Consider the following 25188-nt stretch of genomic DNA (forward strand, 5'->3'; position numbering starts at 1 on the left):
TTACGATTTGTAGAAAACTAATGAAAATACATATATAGCAATTAACTTAATAATAATTTTAAATGCTAATAAATACTTATACGAAACACTATGAGCAGCTAAAATATTGTCAGACCAAATAAAAAAAAGCAAAATTAATTTTTATATTTATAGCTTTAATAAAGACGTTTCTCAAATTTGTACAAAATCATCTTTTTGTCTGTATACAATTTAATTAAAGAAAAGTTTAATGCATTCTAATTAAGAAATAGTACTAAACTAATGATTTTATTTATTTATTTAATTTAAACTTGCAAGTTCATAAGCAGTAGTGTAAAATACATCATAATTTTAATACAAGTTACAGGTAATTAAGTAAATTAATATTTGAAAAAATCACACCCTTGGTTATGAAAGAAGCACAAAATGCATTGGGTAAAATATTTAATATACAACAAATAAAAAAATTTGAAGATTTTTTCATTCATCGATTCATAAAAATATGTATATGATCCTATTTTATATTTTCTTTGTCTGCTAATTAATAAAGCACACTGAAAATGTACACACCTTCTTTATAAATATTATGAAAAAAACGTAAACAAAAAGAAAGCAATAAACAACATGCCTTCTAGAACTAGAAAACTCTAGAAATTTTCTTATTGATTGCACTGTCAGCCAATGAAATCGTTATATTTAAAACGAACCAGTGAATTTTCTAGAAATAAGTAGCGAAACTATATAAACAGCTGCTTGGCAACTGCAAAACAGTATTGAAGTGACAGCGATTTGCGCAAATACAAAGTGCTCATTCGAAGCGATTTTTACAAATTTTACGCAGTGGTGTTTAAATTATTTGCATAAATAGAGGAAAGGAGGAAATAAAGGTAAGAATTTCAATAGACACATTGTGTATTTTTCTTCTTTTCTTTAAAATGAACGTGGTACTGTAACGCTGTCCATAGAAAAACATTTCGTATTTTTAATTTTTTGATTTACTTAATTCAAACGAAATTGTGAAAATGGATATTGATTAATTAAAGTTCATTTACAGACTTTCTTCTTGTTAAATCGATGCATTTGTTTTTTGAAAAGCCAACTACCTGTTTTATTTTTTAAAGTAGATCAATGGCCAATAAAAATAGTAAATACTATCATCATAAAAAGATCGTCCTAAGAAAGAAACGTTATTTTTAGAATAATTAATTAACAGAAAATTAATTTCACAGATGCCTGAAGAACAAGCAGAAGTGGAAACTTTCGCCTTCCAGGCAGAGATTGCTCAGTTGATGAGCTTAATCATCAACACATTCTATTCCAACAAGGAAATTTTTCTCCGGGAATTAATCTCCAATTCGTCAGATGCTTTGGACAAGATTAGATATGAATCTCTTACTGATCCTTCAAAACTTAATTCTGGAAAAGAACTTTATATCAAAATCATCCCAAACAAAAGTGAGGGAACATTAACAATCATTGATACTGGAATTGGAATGACAAAGGCTGATCTGGTCAACAATTTGGGTACTATAGCGAAATCAGGTACCAAAGCCTTCATGGAAGCCCTTCAAGCTGGAGCTGACATTTCCATGATTGGTCAGTTTGGCGTGGGTTTTTATTCTGCATATTTGGTTGCTGATAAAGTAACTGTGGTATCCAAGCACAATGATGATGAACAGTACATCTGGGAGTCCTCTGCTGGTGGAAGCTTCACAATCAGGCCAGATCACGGAGAACCACTAGGCCGTGGTACAAAAATAATATTACACATTAAGGAAGATCAAACTGAATTCCTGGAGGAACACAAAATCAAAGACATTGTTAAGAAACATTCCCAATTCATTGGTTATCCAATTAAATTACAAGTAGAGAAGGAACGTGAGAAAGAACTATCTGATGATGAAATGGAAGAAGAGAAGAAAGAAGGAGAAGAAGATAAGAAGGAAGAAGAAGACAAACCAAAAGTAGAAGACGTCGGCGAAGATGAAGAAGAAGATACAGATAAAGAAAAAAAGAAAAAAAAGAAGACAATTAAAGAGAAATATACTGAAGATGAAGAACTGAACAAAACTAAACCAATTTGGACCAGAAATCCAGATGATATCAGTCAAGAAGAATATGGAGAATTCTACAAATCTCTCACCAATGATTGGGAAGACCATTTAGCAGTTAAACACTTCAGTGTTGAAGGTCAATTAGAATTTAGAGCTCTTCTTTTTGTACCAAGACGAGCACCTTTCGATCTTTTCGAAAACAGGAAACGCAAAAACAACATCAAATTGTACGTCCGACGAGTATTTATCATGGACAACTGCGAAGAACTTATTCCCGAATATTTAAATTTCATTCGAGGAGTGGTAGACAGTGAAGATCTTCCACTTAACATCTCTCGTGAAATGCTCCAACAAAATAAGATCTTGAAAGTAATCCGTAAGAATTTGGTAAAGAAATGTCTTGAATTATTTGAGGAATTAGCTGAAGACAAAGAAAATTACAAGAAATTCTATGAACAGTTCTCAAAAAATTTAAAATTAGGAATTCACGAAGATTCTCAAAATAGATCGAAATTGGCTGACCTCCTTAGATATCACACATCTGCTAGTGGAGATGAAGCTTGTTCTCTTAAAGAGTATGTCAGCCGTATAAAACAAAACCAAAAACAAATTTACTACATTACAGGAGAGAACAAAGAACAGGTTGCAAATTCTGCATTTGTAGAGAGGGTTAAAAAGCGTGGATTTGAAGTTGTTTATATGACTGAACCTATTGATGAGTATGTTGTTCAACAATTAAAGGAATATGATGGGAAACAATTGGTATCTGTAACCAAAGAAGGACTAGAACTTCCCGAAGATGAGGAAGAGAAAAAGAAGAGAGAAGAAGCCAAAGCCAAATTCGAAGGGCTTTGTAAAGTTATGAAGTCGATCTTGGATAACAAAGTAGAAAAAGTAGTCGTTTCTAACCGTTTAGTCGAATCACCATGTTGTATTGTTACATCACAATATGGATGGACTGCAAACATGGAACGTATAATGAAAGCACAGGCCTTACGTGATACTTCGACCATGGGATATATGGCTGCAAAGAAACACTTAGAGATTAACCCAGATCATCCCATCATTGAAAATCTCCGCCAGAAAGCGGAAGCTGACAAGAACGACAAAGCAGTTAAAGACTTAGTTATTTTATTGTTTGAAACTGCTTTACTTAGTTCTGGATTTACTTTAGACGAACCCCAAGTTCACGCATCTCGCATTTATCGAATGATTAAACTGGGTCTTGGTATTGACGAAGAGGAGCCAATGATCACAGAAGAGGCGTCAGCAGCCGGAGATGTACCTGCCCCCGTAGGAGACTCTGAAGACGCGTCGAGGATGGAAGAAGTCGATTAAATCTATTACTTTTCTGTACAAATGTTAATTTATTGTTTTATATTTTTATTCAATGTTTATACCGACTGATCTAAGTTATTGTATTGGCTAGTTAATTCTTCAGTATTTATGTAGTTGTACCTATATCACAGGGCTGTGTTGCTTAAATGAAAAATGTCCGTGTTATAACAAAAAGTGAATAATGCCTTCAGTACAATAAAAATATGTATTGCACACAGTAGTTTTATTTTGTGTTAGCTTAAAAGAATTAAATTGAACGAAATATCGCACATGGAATAAAAAAAGTTGGAGTAAATACAGTTATTTTTAGTTAAGAATAAGTACACGGGTATTTTAATTTCTGTAACTAATTGGCGCTTTAGCTTTTGAAAGTTATTTTCAAAAACTAATGGAGTAATTGACAATATGGTATTTGTAAATCATAAATACTTTTATAAACAAGTTTTAAAAAATTGTTAACAAAAAGGCTAAAAAGGAAACGAATTTCTCGTTTCTGTGTGTTTTGAAGTAAAATTACAAACAGTTTAAGTATATCATACCGAAATAGTTAAATAGAATAAGTATTTATGTAGATACATGCCTTATGATTAAATAGGTACTTATCCTTCTACATTTTAAATTTTTATGAATATAACAAGAAAAAACTTTTGAAACTGGTACGAATAAAACGAGTAATTTTCTTAATTTTTATTACAATGCATTGAACTACTACGTAGAAAAGCAGCAAAACTGAAGTTGAACAGTGCATATGTTCTATTTTCTAAAATTTTCTGATCTAGTTGATATTTGAATTTCTCCTATTTACCGCAAAATTTACCGGAAACATGCAAGTAGTTGTCTTTATTTAGCCTCAACCGTTATTTAAAAATCGATAGCCTGGGGTTCCTCAGAAATTCCCGAATAATCTCGAATCTTCTAGAAGAACGGTAGATATAAAAACTGTTTAGAAGGTTGCAGAGTTTCATTGTATTACAGAGCGTGGTACGAGTAGTATCTTGTATTGAAGTGCTGTGGATTCTTGAATTTTTTATTGAATTTTCTGGAAGTTAGTCAATTTTTTAACAAAGGTATGTGTACTTAGTCATTTCATTTTTTTTTTCTTAAGTAATCTTTTAGACATTTAAAAATATTTGTACATATATTTTTGTAAAATTTAGGATTTCCTTTTTAATAATAAATAATGAAGGAAGCCAATTTAATCATCACTTTTATAGGCATACACGTAATTTATATTTATAATCTACTATTGCAGGGTTTCAAATTGATATAAATTAAAATTTTTCTTTGTTATATGCCGGCATTCTTTTAGTAATAGCATCCATTATTCTGCCTCGTGGACGAATGAGTCAAATCATTTTTATTTAGATGTTGATTTGTAATTATATGTTCGTGAAACATTTAGTAAACTATGATTAATAAATTTAAACTAAAAGGCCTTTTTAACAGTTTAATTTTAAATTGAGAAGTTACCATCACTATTACTGAAAATTACGACACACCTTTGCAATGACTTGTTTTAGTAATTATAATCTCTATATGTAGAAATACTTGCGGTATAATGTATTCTAAATTAAATGGGATATAACGCAGGTACCTCCCTTAATAAATATCAATACACAAGAAAAAAAATGGCGGGTTATATTGATTATCTTTATAAATATTTCATTAATAATAAGCAAGCAAGTGCCTGTAGACTGGACAAATTAAAAGGATTTATAAAACATAATTATTATGTATTTTATAAATAAGAAACACACATCGTAGGTACCTACCTGACAACATTTTTTTTTCTTACACATTTAGATTTCATTTAGCTTGGTTTTAATGCTGTTTAAATTACTTTTCAGATGCCTGAAGAACAAGATGTTGAAACTTTCGCCTTCCAAGCTGAAATAGCTCAGTTGATGAGCTTAATCATCAACACATTCTACTCCAACAAAGAAATTTTTCTTCGGGAATTAATCTCCAATTCATCAGATGCATTGGACAAGATAAGATATGAATCCCTTACTGATCCTTCCAAACTTAATTCTGGGAAAGAACTTTATATCAAAATCATCCCAAACAAAAGTGAAGGGACATTAACAATCATCGATACTGGAATTGGAATGACAAAAGCTGATCTTGTCAACAATTTGGGTACTATCGCGAAATCAGGTACCAAAGCCTTCATGGAAGCTCTTCAAGCTGGTGCTGACATTTCCATGATTGGTCAATTTGGCGTGGGTTTTTATTCGGCCTATTTGGTTGCTGATAAAGTAACTGTGGTATCTAAACACAATGATGATGAACAATACATCTGGGAGTCTTCTGCTGGTGGAAGCTTCACAATTAGACCAGATCATGGAGAGCCACTAGGGCGGGGTACAAAATTAGTATTACATATTAAGGAAGATCAAACTGAATTCCTGGAGGAACACAAAATCAAAGAAATTGTTAAGAAACATTCTCAATTCATTGGTTATCCAATTAAATTACAAGTAGAGAAGGAACGTGAGAAAGAATTATCTGATGATGAAATGGAAGAAGAGAAGAAAGAAGAAGAAGAAAAGAAGGAAGAAGACAAACCAAAAGTAGAAGACGTCGGCGAAGATGAAGAAGAAGATACAGATAAAGAAAAAAAGAAAAAAAAGAAGACAATTAAAGAAAAATATACTGAAGATGAAGAACTGAACAAAACTAAACCAATTTGGACCAGAAATCCAGATGATATTAGTCAAGAAGAATATGGAGAATTCTACAAATCTCTCACCAATGATTGGGAAGACCATTTAGCAGTCAAGCACTTCAGTGTTGAAGGTCAATTAGAATTTAGAGCCCTTCTTTTTGTACCGAGACGAGCACCTTTCGATCTTTTCGAAAACAGGAAACGCAAAAACAACATCAAATTGTACGTCCGGCGAGTATTTATTATGGATAACTGCGAAGAACTTATTCCCGAATATTTAAATTTCGTCCGAGGAGTGGTAGACAGTGAAGATCTTCCACTTAACATCTCTCGTGAAATGCTCCAACAAAACAAAATCTTGAAAGTAATTCGTAAGAATTTGGTAAAGAAATGTCTTGAATTATTTGAGGAATTAGCAGAAGATAAAGATAATTACAAAAAATACTATGAACAATTCTCCAAAAATTTGAAACTAGGAATCCACGAAGATACACAAAACAGAGCAAAATTGGCAGATCTGTTACGATATCATACATCTGCAAGTGGAGATGAAGCTTGCTCACTTAAAGAATATGTGAGCAGAATGAAACCAAATCAAAAACAGATCTATTACATTACTGGAGAAAGTAAAGATCAAGTTGCAAATTCTGCCTTTGTAGAGAGGGTTAAAAAGCGTGGATTTGAAGTTGTTTATATGACTGAACCAATTGATGAGTATGTTGTTCAACAACTGAAAGAATATGATGGAAAGCAGTTAGTATCTGTAACCAAAGAAGGATTAGAACTTCCTGAAGATGAGGAAGAGAAAAAGAAACGAGAAGAAGCCAAAGCCAAATTTGAAGGACTTTGCAAAGTAATGAAGTCTATCTTGGATAACAAAGTAGAAAAAGTAGTTGTTTCTAACCGATTAGTTGATTCACCATGTTGTATTGTTACATCTCAATATGGATGGACTGCAAACATGGAACGTATAATGAAAGCACAAGCTTTACGCGATACTTCAACCATGGGCTACATGGCCGCAAAGAAACATTTGGAAATTAACCCAGACCATCCCATCATTGAAAATCTCCGCCAGAAAGCTGAAGCTGACAAGAATGACAAAGCAGTTAAAGACTTAGTCATTTTGTTATTTGAAACTGCTCTACTAAGTTCTGGATTTACTTTAGATGAGCCTCAAGTTCACGCATCACGCATTTATCGAATGATTAAGCTTGGTTTGGGTATTGATGAAGAAGAGCCAATGTCAACTGAAGAAACTGCAGAGGGTGCCGATGTTCCAGTCCCAACTGAAGGGGAGTCTGAAGATGCCTCAAGGATGGAGGAAGTTGATTAAACTAAATTATCTTGTTAGTCATTACATTAATAATCCACCTTTTTTTAATGTGTTGTCTACAGTATTGCGGTACAATTTTTTTACTATTAAATCCTTGACATTCCCAATTTTCTAACACTTTTTGGAATGTGAATTGTTTTCCTTTCATTTTTTTTATAATAAACATTGTATAATAATTTTTTTGTTATTGAGTTATAGCAAAAGAATTTGTAAAGAAAAGAACATTTAATAGTTTATTTATATGCATGTTTGAAGAATTTCATGATTTTGAGCTAGTTCAGTATATATTACATCTGCGAAAAGTATGTATGTAGTTGCAAATATAAACGTTAACACTTATTTTTTTGAAAAATGTTTCTGATTAAAAGCATTGCAAGGATGCGAAAGTTTTCAACAACCGAAACATGTTTAAAGGCAATTCAAGGCTATTTGTAAATTAAAACAAAATGTTTTTTTGTTATAGTTCATTGTGGCATTCCTTTGGGGCTTTATTTTTGAATTACAATTTGAATAGCTAAGCAATTGATAGATTCAAGTCCGATTTGATCTACGAATGAGTTAGAATAATCTATGGTGAGAAAATAGAACCATAGATTGTGTGAGAACATGAGAAAAAGAAGAATGGTAGGTAAATAAATAAAGCAATACAAAGTGTATTAATTCGTTATAAAGCTAATTTTGTATTAAATAAGAATGGTGCAAGATTCATCGAGGAAAGCAAAAACATCAAAACTGGGTTAGTTATTTGAATTAAATTCGTTATCATGTTTTACGTTCAATTATAGCCTAACATAACTAATCATAAAAATGTTTTAGATACTGACCCAGATGCAATTTATAGGATTATTAACTTGCACTACTATATTTTTATATTACTAATAGTGGGTATACCAGTTTGGTGGATGACAACTCGCGTATATAGGGCTGATCTTCCACTCAAAGAAATGAATAGTATTATTTTACCTAAAACATCTGATAAACCATTTGGTATTTTATTAAGTTTAGAGTATGACATTTTAATAACAATAGTGAACCCATTGCCTCAAGATTTGAATGTTAAAATTGATGGTGAATTACTAGAATTGAATTTGAGACCATTTCTTAATAAACTCTCACCTGTGGCCGATTTTGTGGTAAAATCCCAATGGACATACTTGACAGATTTAGGCATAAAGCCACAAAAAAAAGGTGACGAATATGTAGTTAATGAAAGTCAATTATATCATATAGTAACTCCTTTAGAAAAAGAATCTTGGTCATTTATTTCAAACAGAACGTGTATTAATTTGATGTTGTACATTGCCCCCTGCAGTGCTCCTATGTATTTATATGATAACTCAAAGAATAGGCTGGAAACTAATGCTTTTGTGAGTCCAAGGTGGGGTGGTGTTTACTTTTTAAATCCAGATTCAAAATCATGCCAGAAACATGTATATGAACCTGATTATGAATCAATTATTAGAACATTTGTAAATCAGTTAATGCATTTGTATCATCTTGATGGGTTTTCTGAAAGTGCAATGAACAAATTTAAGTTCAACAAGGCCAAAGAAATGTTAGATGCTACAAAACATACTCTCAAGTCTTTAGCTCAATTATTATATGAAATAAATAGTATAGTTATAAGAGATGATGTTGCTGAGAAAGTGATAATTGCTCTGGGAAATATGACTAAAGCTGAAAAGTATTTGGAAGAAGACAACATCAGTGAAGGTTTAAAACATGCAAAAGTTGCTTTTAAGAATTCGGAATCTGCATTTGCAGATCCGTCCCTCTTGGCTCTTCTATACTTCCCTGATGATCAAAAGTAAGTGATTTTATGTTATTTTCCTATTATTACGAATGTAATTTATTTTAGGTATGCTATTTATATTCCATTATTTCTACCTATAATGATTCCAGTGTTTATGTCTCTTACACATCTAAGAAAATGGTACAAAGAACACATCCATTTTTAAATAAATTTCAACTTTGTTTAGATAAATATTTTACAGTAATTTCAACAGTACAAAGTTCATAGGATGTCCAGTTATTTTCAACAGTTTGTATAAAATGTTCTTTTCATTTTTAAAAAAGTTCGCATTTAACGAATTTATTTAATTGATATATTTAAAATATTGTGCGCAAATTCAATAAAAAACGTCAAAATAAAATTAAAATAATTTATTGAATTCCTAATATACACATACAAAATATATTTATCAAATATTAGCCGTGGGTCAATTAATATTTATTTACATAAAAGTAAATTAATATAATTTTGAATAACCTTCTAAACAAAGGTTATTTATTTGTTAAGACCTTTGCTTATAGCAACAAAATTTACATGATATAGAGTGACCTGTATTTGCTTGTAAATTTACACCAAGTCACCCTGTTATATTAGATATACATATTTAAAAAAAGATTAACTTGTAGCCGTTCATTCGTCTCATGCACAGAAAATCAAGAAACAAAGTCGTTATCTTCACTGCAACTTTCGCAATATTAATAATTATAATTTATCAATTTACGATATTGATTTATTATAAACAAACATGTCACACACTGAAGCGTTCAAATGCACTAGTTTTAAGTCACAACCGAGAAATTAATCGATTTTCACAGCAGAATAAATTTTTCGAAGAAAAGTGTAGGCTGCAAAGAAACCTATCGTTCCTGTCAGCAGCCAAAATGTTATGACTATAAGTAACGTGTAACTAATGTATAGTAATGTCGGAATAAATTCGGTAATTTCTAGTTTGTTCATAAAATAAAATAATGAATAAATTAAAATGTAAAAGGCTGAACCTCCAGACGTTATAAAACTGCGCCACCACCAGTGATAATTCTGAAAAATAAAATTATATAAGATGTTAGACAATATTAAGTAATGCATCACATCATACCCCCCGCTCCCTTTAAATTTCTAGACTTAGTGAACATTTATGAAAGTAAACTGTAATTTTTATTATGTATATATCTACATTTAAATTTTGGAAAGAGGATTTATTAGGTAATAAAATTGGAAAATTTACTAAATTTATCTGTTAATAAAAGTATAAAGACGTTTAAGTTCTACAAACTGATAAGAATGAAAATAACGTTAATTTTATATGTTAATATAATTACTGAATAAAGACCGTAGTATGAAAGTAGTGTTACTTCATAACTTACCTCTCCACAAAGCTGAAAGTAGACCATAACGATCGCTATTTGGGAACAAGAAATCACCAGGATAATAAAGACTAAGAAGAGAAACCCAAATAAGTAATAGAACTGATTTTCCCATATTGCGGTGAAGATAAAAAACAATTCTATAAAAACAGCTCCGAATGGTAACAATCCAGCCATTAGCATACTAAAATATTATTCATTTACCTTAATAAGACAACTTCATTATTACATTTAATGAGTGTACTTACCAAAGAACCGGATTCATGTACCAATGTTGATCAGGAACCTGTCTAGGAATTTGATTCGTTCTTACAGGATGTTGATATGGTTGTTTCCTGTAGCCAAAATAGTAACCCAAATAGACAAGGGGCAGTGAAATACAAAACCACATCATAATTAATGAAACCATCGTCGAAAAAGGTACCGCACCACTACTGGCCTTTCCCAAAATGAAAAAGTTTAAAAAGAAACAGGTTCCGAATATTATAGAAGGGTACAAAGTTGCCGTCAAGAAGGCTGCCCTCTTCCATTCGCGACCTTTCATTGTCTTGTAAAGTCGAGCCGAAAAATAACCCGCTATTAAACCCATAAAACAGTAGAGAAATAGGGTGGCTGTTGTAAGGGCTCCACGAGATGCGGGAGATAACATTCCTAACATAGCTAAAACTAACGGACAAAAGGATATCACAATAGAATCATAACAGAACAAATAATTCAAAAGATTAAACATTAAACATGAATCTCATTTTAGTGAAATAAAAATATGATACTGTTTTAATTTACTTACAAATAATGATAAACGTCATAAATGAAATCTGAATCCCCGACCCAATAACAGCAGCAAAAAGTCTCGTATTCCTGGGTGGTCTAAAAACATCTCCATGTACTAGCTTCCAGCCAGTTTCTTCGATAGCATCGTCGATTGAGTCATCTGCATTATACTTGGCAATGTCTCTCCTCAGAGTCCTTATAATAATCATCGTTAAAATTCCTAAATCATAAAAATGCTTACAATGCCACTTTCTTGTTAAAATTTGCGTTATTGTTACCTGACAGGAAAAAAATAACTACTAATGAATTTATAATTGAAAACCAGTGAATTTGTCCATCACTCATTGCCAAATAAGTATCCCATCTAGAAGCCCAACTGATTTGGGAATTTTCCCATTGAACTTCATAAGTAAACAGCAATGTTGTACCTGATTTTGGATCTACGGTTTGAAATCTAGGCTTATTTGGAAATGAACATGTTTTATCATTGTTCATTTTTAAATCATTTAAGCTCACTGATTTTGCCTCTACATAAAAACCCACTACTCGATAGACATTTCTGCAAAACCAACATCAATTATTGTTATTGCAGGTATATTAGGAGCATCTTAATTTTTATATGTACATACACATTAAAAATTATAACTTTTATGAGAAGAGAATATAAATATTTCAAACATTAAAATAAAAATTGTATGGTTCAATAAGATAACAATTATGGATTATGAACATAATACTTACGGACTAGGATTATGATAAAAAAGAATCAATTTTAAATGGTTATTAATGTAGGCCTGATCACTAACTACATTTCCAAGTCTGTAACCATGCTCCAACTGAACTTCATTGGTTTCAGGATTAAAAATTCTAGTGGCAGCAGGTAAATTATCAACTAGTCTAAAAAATAAGTCACCATAAGATAGCAAATTTTTGAAATCACAATGAATGCAATGGCCAATAAACTTACAGATGCACAAAATATTCATGTTGTATTCGGTCTGCAACTGTGTGTGATTCTTCTGTACTCCAGTGCATAGGTGATGCCAATGATTGGCATAAAAATGTACATGGTGTATTTACAGCCATTCTAACATCATAAGGAGTATTTACTATCCTATCTCCTCTTAAAACTTCACCTAAATTTTCTGATTTGTAGTGCACTGACCCATTTTTTGGCATGCAAAATGGAAGTGAATAATATTCATATGGTAATTGCGTATGGATACTAGTCATTTTCACCGCTTTTACGTCTATAGGATCACCTTTTTTGAATTCTACTGGGGCCATTCCTGGCACATAAAATTGTTGGGAAGGTTGAATCCATAATAACAGGAATATATATAAGAAACTAATCATTGTTCTAAAAATTATTATACAATTAAATTATAGCGTTCAACGAATGTAAAAAGGTCTTCATTCTCACCTCAAATTTAATTTTAAAGGTAAAGAAATATATAAATTAACTATTTTCACATATTCACAATAAATTCTGACATGTCCACTTGTCAACCTCTATTATTACTTTTTGTATTAGTTATTTATTCACTATTCGTTGATGACATATCAGACATGTACAGATGTCTGATTGTTTCACTTCCTAAAACGTAGGTCGTAACTATCTCTGATCGTAACTAACGCTCAAGAAAAGTAATAATTTATATACAGGGTGCCTCAAAAAAAATTATTTTTTCAAACTTGCAAAAAATTCCATGAATTAAATCATATATATCTAAATAGCTATAAACTATAATATTTTAAATGAATAATCACCAAAAAGCATGCGGAACGAATAACTACACTACTTTAGTTTTAACGCGCGCTATAAGATAGGTACATGATGTACTTCCATGAGACTTTTAAGACTTATTTAAGAAAATTTAGAAATCAACGGTGGTAACGTGTGCATGACATTTACCAAACAATTATGTAATATTTAAGACTTTTATCATTAGAATTAGATAAATAGAAGAGATTACATAGGTTCATTACAAAATTTTCTGAAATTGGCCTAGTCAAAATTGTTATAAACGTTTCCGAAATTAATTATTTAAACTTTATCCTTTATCAATCTACTTCTTGTAGGGAAAGAAATATAAAGATAGGAGACGAAGAAGTGGCTGATTTTAGGTATCTAGGAAGTTAAATAGGTCAGGACGGAAGACGTAGTAGGGATATAAAGCAGAGCAGAGTCGCCTTCAATAAAAAGAAGTCACTTCTATGCTCACAAAGGATTAATTTAGAAATTTGAAAAAGATTGTTAAAGGTGTATGTTTGGAGCGCGGCATGTACGGGTGCGAAACATGGACGGTGGGCGTGGCGGAAAAGGTTAGAAGCGTTCGAAATGTGGTGTTATAGGCGAATAATGAGGAGACCGTCGATAGAGAAGGTTAGAAATGAAGAGGTATTAGAAATAATAGGAGAACGGAGGACTCTATGGAAGTTACTAAAAAATAGGCGAGATAAGTTGGTAGGACACCTTTTCAGGCATGAAGGTCTAGTTAGGGACATATTAGAGACAGAAACAGGAGTTAAGAGGAATAGAGGTAGACCTAGATTGGATTACTGTTCGCAAATAGTTAACGATGTGGGCTGTTCTAGTTTTAGGGAAATGCGAAGTTTAGTTCACGATAGCAAAGAGTGGAGGTACGTGTCCAACTAGTCTTAGGACTGACGACCTTATGAATGAATCTATTTCTTGTATATTAAAAAAATTAAGAATTTCTTTACCCGTCAATGACGCTAATTTTGCTACAGCAAAAGCTTTATCTCCGTAAGATTTTGCCAAGTGTTGCGCGACTTCACATTCCAGACCAAAATCTTGTACTAATCTGATGTACATTGTTGGAGTCCATCCGTGAGCTCCCTCGATCAGAAGACCGTCTGTCTGGCAACCCCTTTCCGGTTTCAGGTTGCAGTCTAAAAATTTCCATTTTCATAAATCTGCTTTTTCGTATGTATTACATGTACTCAAAACTCTTACGTTTTACGGCTGCGTCAATGGTTTCTTGAGCCATTGCCCTGTAAGTTGTCCATTTTCCTCCTGCGATCGTTACCAATCCTGAGTCACTCACGTGAACGATATGATTCCTGGCTAGAGATTGAGTATCAGGTTTGTTAGGGTCTGATACAAGGGGACGAATACCACTCCATGCTGACATTACATCTCCTCTTCTAACTGCAAACAGTATTTTTGATTATTCAAAAAATTATGTTAATGTAACCTTTTCTACAAACCTTCAACGTCGGGATTCAAATAATTTTTAACTTCTTCTAAAATAAACGTAATTTCGTCTTCAGTAGGTTTCGGGTTATGAGTTACTTTGCAAGGCAAATCGGTTGTACCAGCAATTGTTTGCCTTTGCCATGGAAGGAAGAAAATCACCCTACCATCGCTAGTTTGAGGGTCAAGAAGACCCATCTGATCCGGACTGTAATAACCTGTTGTCATAAAATATGTACATATTTAAAAGGTGTATTTACTAAAACGATGAAGTTTTACACTTCTTCCCAAGTTATTTTACCATGGTCCATGGAATTCCGATTCACAAGTGCTCCATATTCCATTTTAAATTTTTATGATGTAAAAGTGCGACAGGGAGTCGCATGGTGACATGTGTTTGATGAAAATTCATCATTGAAAAAATCATTCATAATTTTGAATCTTTTTTAACCAATTTCAAATGTGGACGCGTTAAATTTCGCTCTTTTCAGTGGTTCAAGTTTATCTAAATTTGTATGGTATGTAAAACAGCGACAGGAGAGAAGAATTTCGTGGACCATGGTAGAATATCTCTGGAAAAAATTAAAACCAAACCATTGGAAATGTTCGAGAATTATTTGACATGGGTATATTTTAATTTTGATTTGATTGTAGTACACAAAAATTTTCGTACTTATTTAATTTGAAAAGTTGATTTCGGAAGAATTTTTTTATCTTTTAATGAAGTTATTAAGAAAATGAATGAAGATAATATACTCTGCGACCAATTGGTATTTAATAAATACCTGGCAATACTATATGAACACCGCTGCTAGGACAGCAGATCTCTTTTATTGTAGGATTATCCATTTTTCTAATACTATCTGTAAAAGGTCCAGTTGCATTTATAACACACTTGGTAGGTACACGCCACTCTTTTCCGGTTATTTCGTCTCGTACATTGACACCAGTTATCACTTCCTTACCGGAACCATTTTTATCTTTAATTAAGCTAGTTACCGTTACATGGTTTACCACCGTGGCTCCGTGACGAGCTGCGGTTAAAGCAATTGCTAGGTTCATTCTAGCATCATCCTGTTGACCTAATCGTCGATGCAAATAAGAACATAAACAAAATTGATGTTTTCTTGATTTAAAACAGTTCATTTTTTGACGTACCATCGTAATATACAATAGCTCCAACAAGTTTGTCACCTCGCAGCATGGGAAAAAGTTCTAAAGCATTCTTCTTCGATAAATAATAGGACCCTTTTACTGTTTTTGATCCTGCTACAACGTCATACATTTTTATACCAAACCAAAAATAAGGAATTTGCCACCATCTAAAAATTTTTTAAATTTATTGCAATTCAGAAAAGATGAATATGAAAATGGATAGTGCCAAAGCCCAAACAATTAGGATAAAGCCGATCCGAATGTTAAGCTTATAATTAGCACAAATATGAGATCTCGTATAAATCCAAATCTTTTATTTCATTGCGTCTCCCCACAATTTAGTAAATTTGATTATATATTATTGATTAATAGGTTTGCTTTCCTACCACGTACTAAACATATAAAAGAAATATGTATTAGTATAACTTTAATGATTTTAGACCTTTTATCAGTTATTTTCAATTAAGAACGATATCGTTAGTATAGTAACTTGGGCCCCTCTGTAAGTCCTTCATTTTTACATCTACCAAAGTTAGTTACACTTTTTCTTGCTAATTCAGGTAGAGTTAAATAAAGACATACCATATACTCATACTCACTGGTACACTGGAAGCATTATGGGAAGCGGATGTGCTAAATGAGGTGCCGAATTTAACATGTTAGCTCGTTCGTGTAGGGCCTCCTTTACCATCTTGTATTGCTCATAATCTAGTTGCATGATAGCCTTTTGCAAATACCGAACACCACCATGGATAAGTTTCGTGCTCCTGCTGGAGGTGCCACTCGCAAAATCATCGGCTTCGATTAAAGCAGTCCTTAATCCTCTTGTTACCGAGTCTAAGGCACATCCTGCACCAGTGGCACCTCCACCAATTATTACAACATCAAAACTTTGATTTTGCAATGATGTAATTTGTTCGCTACGTGGAGGTAGGGGACGTTTTGTCTTTTTGATTGCTTGTTGTGCTTTAACTGTTTTCCACTAGAGAATAATAAATATTATACTTAGCAATTGCAGCATTTTTTTTATTTAAAATTTAATTTGAGTTTTCTCAAGTTTATGTAATTAGATTTGCCAATTCATAAAATGTTCCATAAGTTGCTAATTTTACCAAATTATTGACAAAACTTATTGTAATATAACTAAGAAAATAGAACTGACAGAGGAAATTTGCAAACGAGTTCAATTCTGTAAGGAATAGAGCATAGAAGTCAATTATAAAACTAGGAAATGATATTGACCCTTTATTCAATTGAATATGGAGTCAATATTAGGGTAATAAAACTTTTATCGATCGTGAGTCTAAAATCTAATAAAAATTTTATTACCCGATTAGTTCCGATTTTAACATTCATAAGCTTAATGATATACAGGATTTATGGGTTCTTTCTATGCACGATTAAAATTGTAGTTTTGCTTCTATTATCACTACTTTCTTAACTGTTTAAGCCCGAATAAGTTTAAAATTTTACGGTTTCCCGCCATTAAGTTACGATATCTAAAAATGATGAGGTTTCAATTTTCAGCCCTACTTGTGTACTTCTCTTTACTTTAAAATTCGGCCTGTATTTTTGATGTTTTCCTAATTTAACTTCGAAATCAGTTTTATTTTCAATTTTTATCGTAAACTTAAAAATGGGAACTCAAAAATTAATTGTAAAAAATTTTTTACATACTCTGAAATCGCTTTCTTCTTTGAGAAGGTAATAAGCGGCAAGACCAGCTCCAAGAGTCCCTGTTACTCCTGTGATGGCGAATTTTTTGAAGATAGTAGCCATCTTTGGCACTTTCTTAAATTACCAGCTGCTGTGCTCTGGTATAACTAGACGAAATAAAATTCGCATTTATCACATTGCAAACTTTTGCCTTCACTTTCGCTCATTCTTATCCTTATTTTACTACGTGATAATGCTGATATAAAAAATTTTATTATGTGCACACACATTTTATGGAAACGTTTTACTCAAAACAAAATTAGATAAGCTTGTACAGAGTTTCTTACGATAATGGTTATGTAATAGGCGATAACTTAGTTAATTGAGAATATTCTTTTTTATATTGAGAAACTTTGCATTTTACATTTTGAGGTATTTCAAATTCGCTATATTTTAGAAAAATACAGTATCACAGGGTCAACAGAAATTATGTTAAGCACTGCCATAAAACAAAATTATAGAATTTAAGACGTACATGTGTTGTAGAAATCTTATAATAGGATGACATTAATTCGCGGTCACCAGACTAATATCAGTTTTGCACAACACACATATATATACGTTTTAACTTTTGTAATTTTGTCGTAACACAGTATTTAACGTAATTTCTGTTAGATACCCTGAGCAGCTATGTATGTATACAACAAGAGGACATGTTGACAAGAAATAATTTTTTATTCTGCACTATTAATTTTTGATGATAGTAGATAACGGATTTAATAAAAAAAATACAAAATTCGAAATATCTCAAACGATTGCAAAGAAATACGTCATCTTATCAGTTACCCTGTAAGTAATTGTTAAACAATTTCTGTCAAGTTTCCACATACCAAAAACTAGGCTATAAGTATTTTCTGATATTTTTAGAGTAGAACAATGATTCTAAAAAATTGCCTGTGTAACTTCTTTCTTATGTTTCTAAAAGAATCTTAAAGTATTTTAGTAGTTAAATTATTTATTTTTAATTAATCTAACAGCGCATATCGAAATTATCTTCAAATACATCCAATAGAAAACATACTAAGGTTTATTCGTATTATACAATAAAGTTTAGGTTTATTTATACTGATTTTAAGAATTAATAAATATATAGCGTATATATTACGTACTGAAAACTTTTTGATGATAAAAAATACATTTTCAAATAGAGAAATTGCAAATTATCTGAAACACTCATTGTGTACTTCTTAGTGGGTATATTTATCATTTAGTCTAAATTTCGACAATGGCGTAGTAAGTTGATTCCTAATATTAACATTAAATTAAAGAAGGAAGGTTCAGTACGTTAGTAAATAAATAAGACTTCAATAATAAACAAAAAAATAAATGTACCTTATTTGGCTTAATTATTTATATTACAACACTAATTTTCTGTAATACATTGTTTAATCATAAGTTTATAAATATATTGTAATTGAACTCAGCGATAAGTTTGTCTTTTCTGAACAACATTCATTAGGTTACTTAGGTTACGCTGGTTACTTTTTGATAAAAATAACGATATGTAATTAATATATATTTTTTTTTTGATTTAAAGTCCATGACTATAAAAGTTACAATTTCAGCTTTACATTTATGATTAACAACAAGAATTATGTATTTTTCAATAAATTTTGACTAACCGATTTACATTTCAAGAAACAAAAATTTTCTTATTTAATGTGAACCACTTTAAAAAGCGATAATTGAAATCAATTTTGCTAATGTATCTAGTACAATTTATACACCATTGTATAACAAACTAGCGTTACCGGCATTTTACTTGCTTGCAATAATATAATTTAGATAAATTAAAACAATAAAATGAGCCTAGCGTTATTATGTTATAAAATATTGCATGATTATGGAATAAGTAAATAGATAACTCCAGAATTTGAAATCCATAAAATAGTATCGGAAAAACGAAAAACAGAAAAGATTAGATATTTTTGTCACTGATTTGATTAATACAATTACATTTATTTTTAACTTCTTGGTATAGTTTCGGGTATGCGATATTTTGGCATCAACGGTTTCATGTGTAGGTCATCGAAATTAGTTCATCTTGTACAGGATATATCAACGATTTGAAAAGGAAACAATTAAAAAAGTTATATCCCAAGGGTGATACCGTTTAAATTTGAAAAAAATAATCATTCTCAAATGGAGGAAAATTAATTAAATTATCAGCCAGATCTTTTTAACATTTTAGTCAGTCAGTTATTTTGTCTAAAGTATTGAAGTCGGTTTTTATATGTCAGTATATTTAAGTTATTGAATGTACACGATAAGTTTCAGTAATAATTCAGTTACATTTCAATGTGACGAAAACGATGAGGTCTATTCTATTTATGTAAAAATTACTTAAGTAAAACACGTGTTCGTGTGTATTGGAATGATAAATATATTCGTCACTAATTTACCTTACGTTTACTTATCCTATCTGTAACGAGTACAATAGGTACGTCATCAACGACGACCTAAATTTCCCGTGATAAAAACGAGTCAACGCATAGGGTATTGATTCAGCGCGAAAATTCGTCGAGAAGATGGAATTAATTTATTAAACGTCCTACAATAACACAAAAACGGAAGCAATACTGTTGTAGGTGGAGGTCTAACAATTACTAAATTAATTTATTAATACGCACATGAATTAAAAACGAATCAGAAGAAAATCCTTTTTAGTTGCCTACTTGCCTTTTAAAACAGCACAAATAATAACGTCCTTGTACACGAACACATGGGTCTTTTTAGCACTGCAACTTTATTAAAATTATTCTAAAATAGCAATTCCACAATATAATAATAATAATAATCAACACGCATTAACCATTATATCCAAGTTTCATGGTCAAATTTAATTATTTTCTGGGTTACGTACATTTCGCGTAAGTTATTCGCGTCCAACGTAGCGCATGTCTAGTCAGTCGTCTGTGACAAAAATTACGCAAAACGTAGTTATTTAGTTGTAGATTACGCAAACAAAAGTAAAAATATTTCTTAATAAGAGAGTGATTTAGTAAAAAGGCTTACCACGACTTTGAGAGCTGATCTTATCACATTGATTAGTCGTCACATGAAGGAATAAATTGGCCTGAGATCAAACATTTGTTACTTATTTTGCAATGTACCTACCTATCTGCTGCACCGCTTAAAATACCAATTATAAATATAATCAACCTTCTGCAGCTGTTATTCAGGTACTTATATATAATGGTTTAGTTAAATCGTTTTTGTATTCACTAGTCTGAAGCGGTTTTTTTATTCCTTAAGTAGCGATTTCGTAAATTGTTTCTTCCTAATCTGCTAGGTACTTTTTTTTATTTAGCGTTCGATGGATGAGTCTTAATTACACAATCAATTTTTAACAAAACTAGAAATGCCATAAACAGTCTTATTTATTATAATTATAATTATTAATTCAAACGAATGAGCCACATATACCCACCGAGGTAACTAAGTACTTACACAAACGATATGAATGTTTTGATATTAAGGTCAATAATTGTCTACAGTAATGATTAGCTTTGAATAATAAGACAATATTTTTTAATACTTAAAACATTCCATGTTGTCTTATTTTTGTAATAACCTAATGACCAATGAAAATTTATAAGATACTTGATATTACCCGCGGTTTCTCTCGCGTTAATGCTCTAAAAACTTGTCATAGATCGTGGACGACCACATAAAAGTAATTTTTCTATCCCTCGAGAATAGCATTTTTTCTTCTGGATAAAAGGACACTCCTATGTCCTTTTCTGTACTCATGATGATTGAACGAGTAGTTAAGCCGTGAAATCGGCAACATAAAACTAATTTGCCTATCCTTAGGGAACATTTTCTTTTTCTGAATGAAAGGTACCCTACTTCCTTTTCTGTATCTCTGATAATGCGTCTATAAAATTTCATAATGATCGATTGAGTAGTTAATCGGTAATCAATGATAAAAAACTCAAATTGTAATCTTGACGAATTATATCCTTTGAACCATAAATATTTTCATCACAGAACAATTTTTTTGGTGAAACTTGTAGCCAAGACTTCTTAAAAATCCATAAAAAATAGTGAATGAACAAAATACTTAAATTAAGAGGTAAAAGTATATATGCAATAATTTACATGTATGTTTTCGGAGCACCCTGTATATCTTTCACAGTTGTCTATCTTAATTACAAAATAACAAAATGAGCCTTATTTGGAGTAATGTAATACTTTCTTCGCATATCCTAACTAGTATGAATGGCAATGGAAGTTTGTTTTATTGCTACCATTTCAGGCCTCAATTACTTCACCGATCATTTATCAGTTATTGTTTCAGTACTTATACTACATGTTGTCGATTTGTTCACATTGATGAATATTATACATTTAATATGTAATTAACAAAACAAAACACCATTATGCACACTTTTTATCAAATACTTATATAAAACATTTTTTTACTAAAGAAATCAGAATTTTTTGTTTGTTTCTATTTTTTAAAGTGCATACATGAATAAAACAACATTTTTCCAACGAATAGAACTGAACATTTATTTCTATAATCGAAGATTTAGTGTTAGCGATATACAGTGGCTCAATATAATCAATAAGCTGTTCATTTTATGCGATGTTTCTGTTATCTAAAGTTCACACTATCGGATGTCTGCTGTAATTAGGGTGTCTAAGGATCTATTTAAACAATGCCATTCATAAAGAATTAATTTTAAATTTGCATACTCTTTACCCCTTTCATAAGAATATTGTTTCCTTAAATATCTTTTTATGTGGTTTTAAGAATATTAACCCTGGGTTAGCAAAATACCTTAAACTAGTTTTTGGCATCACATCCTTTAATACAAATGAAGTAAAACGCCTAATGCTACGGCAAATATTTCGCCAGGGAAGTTTTAAATCGAAGAAAGATCTATACAAAAGTTATTGGGTTCTTAAGAGTTGGAACTAATTTTGTGGTCCGGCTCACTAGGGGTATTCTAACGCAATTGTTTTGTTGGATAGAAATCTATACTTTTTTTGCAGAATCTTGTTCTAATACGGAAAAAAAAAGACTTTCAAATATCATCTGAAAAGTTTTTTAACATTCAGTCCGGGTTCTATTCCTGGCCGATGCAATACTATTCTTTCTATTTATGTTGGATAAAATAAATAATAGTCGAATATCGACCACATGTGATGTGATACTATTTTAATTAAAACACAAAAATGGCATTCATATATTATATTTTCTTTTTTTTTAATAAATGATTTAACACCCATAAAATCTCTTATAGAAGTAAAAAAAAATCAACTACTATTTCTAATTTGTGCATGAGCTTTTGCCATAATCTCTACAGCACCTTTCCCCATTAAATTAAGGGCTAACCGTTTACCCAAAGCCAATGCTTCATTTAATGCTTTTTTTGGAATATCTGGATGAGGTACCAATCCAACGTACAAATTGCCTTCGCCACTTCCTGTAGATGTACTTTCTTCGTCATTACTGTTATTTTTTAATCCCTTTTCTTTAAAAAAGGGACAATTTTTTATAAGTTGGTTACAATTTTCAATATCAGCGCAAATGTTGCGATCATTGTTATACAATTCCAAAAATGGACATTTTCCCATGAAATCAGCACCAATAGGTATTTCTACTGGGCAATTTTCATGAGGGTCTTCAACTGAAATGCTGATTAAATCATTTTGTTTAATATCTTTATCTTTAATTTCAATTTTTAGCTTCTTTGCTGGAATAAGGTCTTCTGTAGAATCAGATTTTTCATCAATTGTATTCTTGATTACACTCTTGGTGATGGAATTCATTTTTACATTACTATCTGTTTGATCTTTTGATATATCCTTCCTGGAATTAATTGAAACCAATTCATCTTTTATCATTTTACTGCATCCTCCACGGTTCTCGTTATCATTTACTTGGTCTTTTGGTGTGTCATTTACAGGGCACTTAATTGGAACTAGCTCATCTATAATGGTTTTGCTGCAACCCTGACGATTCCTATAATTATAAGAACATCTAGCGCATTTTGAAATGTTAGTCGTTTCTGTAGACTCCTTATTCATTTCTATTGAGGCGTTATCATCTTCTTTAAGCTGTTCAACACCATCTAATGACCATACAGCTCCTGTTAAGTTTAAGTTGATCTTGTGACAATTTAATTTCTTTAGTTGCGATTCGACAGCAACCGGAGCGCTACAACCTCCCTCTAAAGTCTTCAGGAAGCTTCTTTCAGCAATTACACAAAGTGCTGTCTCTACGTCGTAAAGAGGCTTAAGTAGATTTAAAATTTCTTCATTATCAGCTCTGCATTCTATACCCAACGCACCTTGACCCACTGCATACAATAATTCGTTAGTATCGAGAACCTAAAAATTTAATTGATCAGTAATTAACTTCTGACAATGTTATTTCTATACAAAATTCGTAGGACAAAAATTAAAATGCCAATCTCTTGGGTACTTAATACTTAATTTTTTTTTAATTTATATAGGACTACTTCCTTACTTTCGAAATTCGCCTGTCCCAACCCATCCTAATTAAACCTGCAGTTGCTAAAATTAAAGCTTGAAAAATCCCTTGTTGGTCTAATTTGCGTAGCCTAGTATTTAAATTTCCTCTAATGCTTTTTACTATAAGATCAGGATATTTTCTAGCAAGTTGAGCTGTTCTTCTTAAACTTGATGTGCCAATGACACTTCCCTTAGGCAATGTATGTAATGAATGCTCTTTAAAGTTTTGATGAAGAACCAATGCATCCCTGGGATCTTCCCTATAAAACATATGGATGGTAATGCTAGCATATTTTAGAAAGTCATAAAGTAACATGAGATACCTAGTTAAAACAGCCCCAATAGCCATTTCATCTGGTAAAACAGTAGGAAGATCCTTTAAAGAATGAACAACAAAATCAACAGTACCAATTGAAAGGGCAGTTTCGAGCTCTTTTGTAAATAATGCTTTCTCGCCAATTTTTGGCAACGGAATGTCGAGTACATTATCACCTAGTGTACTCATAGTAACTAAAATTACAATTATTTAGCTTAATTATTTAAAAAAAAAATGATTATGTAATATACCTATTTCAAAGTTGTACGTAGGATGTATTTCTTTTAAAAGTGAAATAACGTGGTTCGTTTGGATTAAGGCAAGCTGAAAAGAGAAATTATTTTAATATTTATGTATATAAAAGACATAAATTTACCTCACTCTTTCGGGAGCCTACTTTTATTACTCTATCACCAGACATTTTATTTAAATTTGAATCACAAGTTTTACTGTATTCCTGATCCATTAAAGTAAGGTTCTTTTTTCAACTTTAATTCAAAGTGTGTTCAAATTCACTTTCACAACCAAGTACACCATTTTAATTGACTGAGACCCACTTTCTATCATTAATATCATATTACTGAAATGCACATTTGTTAGTATGAAAATTAATATTGTTTTAAAAACTATTTCAGCATGACTTGCAATTGAACTTAATAATTAACATATTCTAATTATCACGAATTGGTACACGTTTTAAAATTTTTCAATTGGTCTGATATTGCTTATGACGTTTGTGGTTATGTATCTGTCACATTCTTGCTATTGTTTGTTTTTTCTGGCTTCTGGGTTCCTGTTTTCCCTGGATAGTTATGGTATAGATAATTTGATAATAACTGCATCAATATATGTGGACATGTAAATTATTTGCGGTTAAATATTTACGATAATCCAAAAAGGATACACATGTCACTCACATAAATATAAACAGAATACTAAATTTTTTAATTTTATAATTGTTTTGTTGTACACACCTACTAATACACAGTA

General features: G+C 31.4%; 6 protein-coding genes across 7 annotated transcripts; 3 read left to right on the forward strand and 3 right to left on the reverse strand.

The window, feature by feature from the left end:
* The first annotated feature begins 738 nt into the window (after positions 1–738).
* LOC108737431 (heat shock protein 83) lies at positions 739–3584 on the forward strand. Its single transcript, XM_018470270.2, has 2 exons — positions 739–866; positions 1209–3584. The coding sequence occupies exon 2, from the start codon at positions 1209–1211 to the stop codon at positions 3369–3371; it is 2163 nt and encodes a 720-aa protein (XP_018325772.1). The 5' UTR covers positions 739–866; the 3' UTR covers positions 3372–3584.
* A 731-nt stretch (positions 3585–4315) lies between these two features.
* LOC108737432 (heat shock protein 83) lies at positions 4316–7551 on the forward strand. Its single transcript, XM_018470271.2, has 2 exons — positions 4316–4438; positions 5219–7551. The coding sequence occupies exon 2, from the start codon at positions 5219–5221 to the stop codon at positions 7373–7375; it is 2157 nt and encodes a 718-aa protein (XP_018325773.1). The 5' UTR covers positions 4316–4438; the 3' UTR covers positions 7376–7551.
* A 100-nt stretch (positions 7552–7651) lies between these two features.
* Positions 7652–9498, forward strand: LOC108737433 (GPI transamidase component PIG-S). Its single transcript, XM_018470272.2, has 3 exons — positions 7652–8111; positions 8192–9182; positions 9234–9498. The coding sequence occupies exons 1-3, from the start codon at positions 8069–8071 to the stop codon at positions 9331–9333; spliced, it is 1134 nt and encodes a 377-aa protein (XP_018325774.1). The 5' UTR covers positions 7652–8068; the 3' UTR covers positions 9334–9498.
* Positions 9499–9595: 97 nt separating this feature from the next.
* Positions 9596–12853, reverse strand: LOC108737448 (transmembrane 9 superfamily member 4). The gene is made up of 8 exons (XM_018470302.2): positions 12726–12853; positions 12270–12662; positions 12044–12199; positions 11581–11861; positions 11319–11522; positions 10780–11197; positions 10532–10715; positions 9596–10205 (listed from the first exon to the last, which is right to left on the reverse strand). The coding sequence occupies exons 2-8, from the start codon at positions 12656–12658 to the stop codon at positions 9966–9968; spliced, it is 1872 nt and encodes a 623-aa protein (XP_018325804.1). The 5' UTR covers positions 12659–12662; positions 12726–12853; the 3' UTR covers positions 9596–9965.
* A 421-nt stretch (positions 12854–13274) lies between these two features.
* LOC108737405 (glycerol-3-phosphate dehydrogenase, mitochondrial) lies at positions 13275–20831 on the reverse strand. Its single transcript, XM_018470234.2, has 9 exons — positions 20409–20831; positions 17355–17500; positions 16277–16659; positions 15681–15844; positions 15308–15604; positions 14537–14740; positions 14283–14477; positions 13978–14218; positions 13275–13299 (listed from the first exon to the last, which is right to left on the reverse strand). The coding sequence occupies exons 2-9, from the start codon at positions 17454–17456 to the stop codon at positions 13275–13277; spliced, it is 1611 nt and encodes a 536-aa protein (XP_018325736.1). The 5' UTR covers positions 17457–17500; positions 20409–20831.
* Positions 20832–22401: 1570 nt separating this feature from the next.
* LOC108737428 (porphobilinogen deaminase) lies at positions 22402–25128 on the reverse strand. 2 transcript variants are annotated; one of them, XM_018470267.1, is made up of 5 exons: positions 24580–25128; positions 24450–24522; positions 24206–24392; positions 23878–24142; positions 22402–23738 (listed from the first exon to the last, which is right to left on the reverse strand). In XM_018470267.1, exons 3-5 carry the CDS (start codon positions 24385–24387, stop codon positions 22662–22664), a joined length of 1524 nt encoding a protein of 507 aa, XP_018325769.1. In that variant the 5' UTR covers positions 24388–24392; positions 24450–24522; positions 24580–25128; the 3' UTR covers positions 22402–22661. The 2 variants fall into 2 exon arrangements, with proteins under 2 accessions (XP_018325769.1, XP_018325768.1); XM_018470266.1 differs by having other exon boundaries at positions 24575–25128.
* Positions 25129–25188: the final 60 nt, after the last annotated feature.

This window comes from Agrilus planipennis, unplaced genomic scaffold (genome assembly GCF_000699045.2).
Source record: "Agrilus planipennis isolate EAB-ADULT unplaced genomic scaffold, Apla_2.0 scaffold143, whole genome shotgun sequence".
Taxonomy (NCBI): Eukaryota; Metazoa; Arthropoda; class Insecta; order Coleoptera; family Buprestidae; genus Agrilus; species Agrilus planipennis.

Coding starts and splice junctions, on each gene's coding strand:
- LOC108737431 (XM_018470270.2), top strand. CDS start 1,209: ATGCCTGAAGAACAAGCAGAAGTGGAAACTTTCGCCTTCCAGGCAGAG.
- LOC108737432 (XM_018470271.2), top strand. CDS start 5,219: ATGCCTGAAGAACAAGATGTTGAAACTTTCGCCTTCCAAGCTGAAATA.
- LOC108737433 (XM_018470272.2), top strand. CDS start 8,069: ATGGTGCAAGATTCATCGAGGAAAGCAAAAACATCAAAACTGG. Junction 8,112..8,191: donor AGCAAAAACATCAAAACTGG/GTTAGTTATTTG, acceptor AAAATGTTTTAG/ATACTGACCCAGATGCAATT. Junction 9,183..9,233: donor TACTTCCCTGATGATCAAAA/GTAAGTGATTTT, acceptor AATTTATTTTAG/GTATGCTATTTATATTCCAT.
- LOC108737448 (XM_018470302.2), bottom strand. CDS start 12,658: ATGATTAGTTTCTTATATATATTCCTGTTATTATGGATTCAACCTTCC. Junction 11,523..11,580: donor AGTTATTTTTTTCCTGTCAG/GTAACAATAACG, acceptor TTTATGATTTAG/GAATTTTAACGATGATTATT. Junction 10,716..10,779: donor TACATGAATCCGGTTCTTTG/GTAAGTACACTC, acceptor ATAATATTTTAG/TATGCTAATGGCTGGATTGT.
- LOC108737405 (XM_018470234.2), bottom strand. CDS start 17,456: ATGGCTACTATCTTCAAAAAATTCGCCATCACAGGAGTAACAGGGACT. Junction 15,845..16,276: donor ATAATGCTTCCAGTGTACCA/GTGAGTATGAGT, acceptor AAAAATTTTTAG/ATGGTGGCAAATTCCTTATT. Junction 14,478..14,536: donor TTTGAATCCCGACGTTGAAG/GTTTGTAGAAAA, acceptor TACTGTTTGCAG/TTAGAAGAGGAGATGTAATG.
- LOC108737428 (XM_018470266.1), bottom strand. CDS start 24,664: ATGGATCAGGAATACAGTAAAACTTGTGATTCAAATTTAAATAAAATG. Junction 24,393..24,449: donor TACGTACAACTTTGAAATAG/GTATATTACATA, acceptor TTGTAATTTTAG/TTACTATGAGTACACTAGGT. Junction 23,739..23,877: donor GGGACAGGCGAATTTCGAAA/GTAAGGAAGTAG, acceptor TTAAATTTTTAG/GTTCTCGATACTAACGAATT.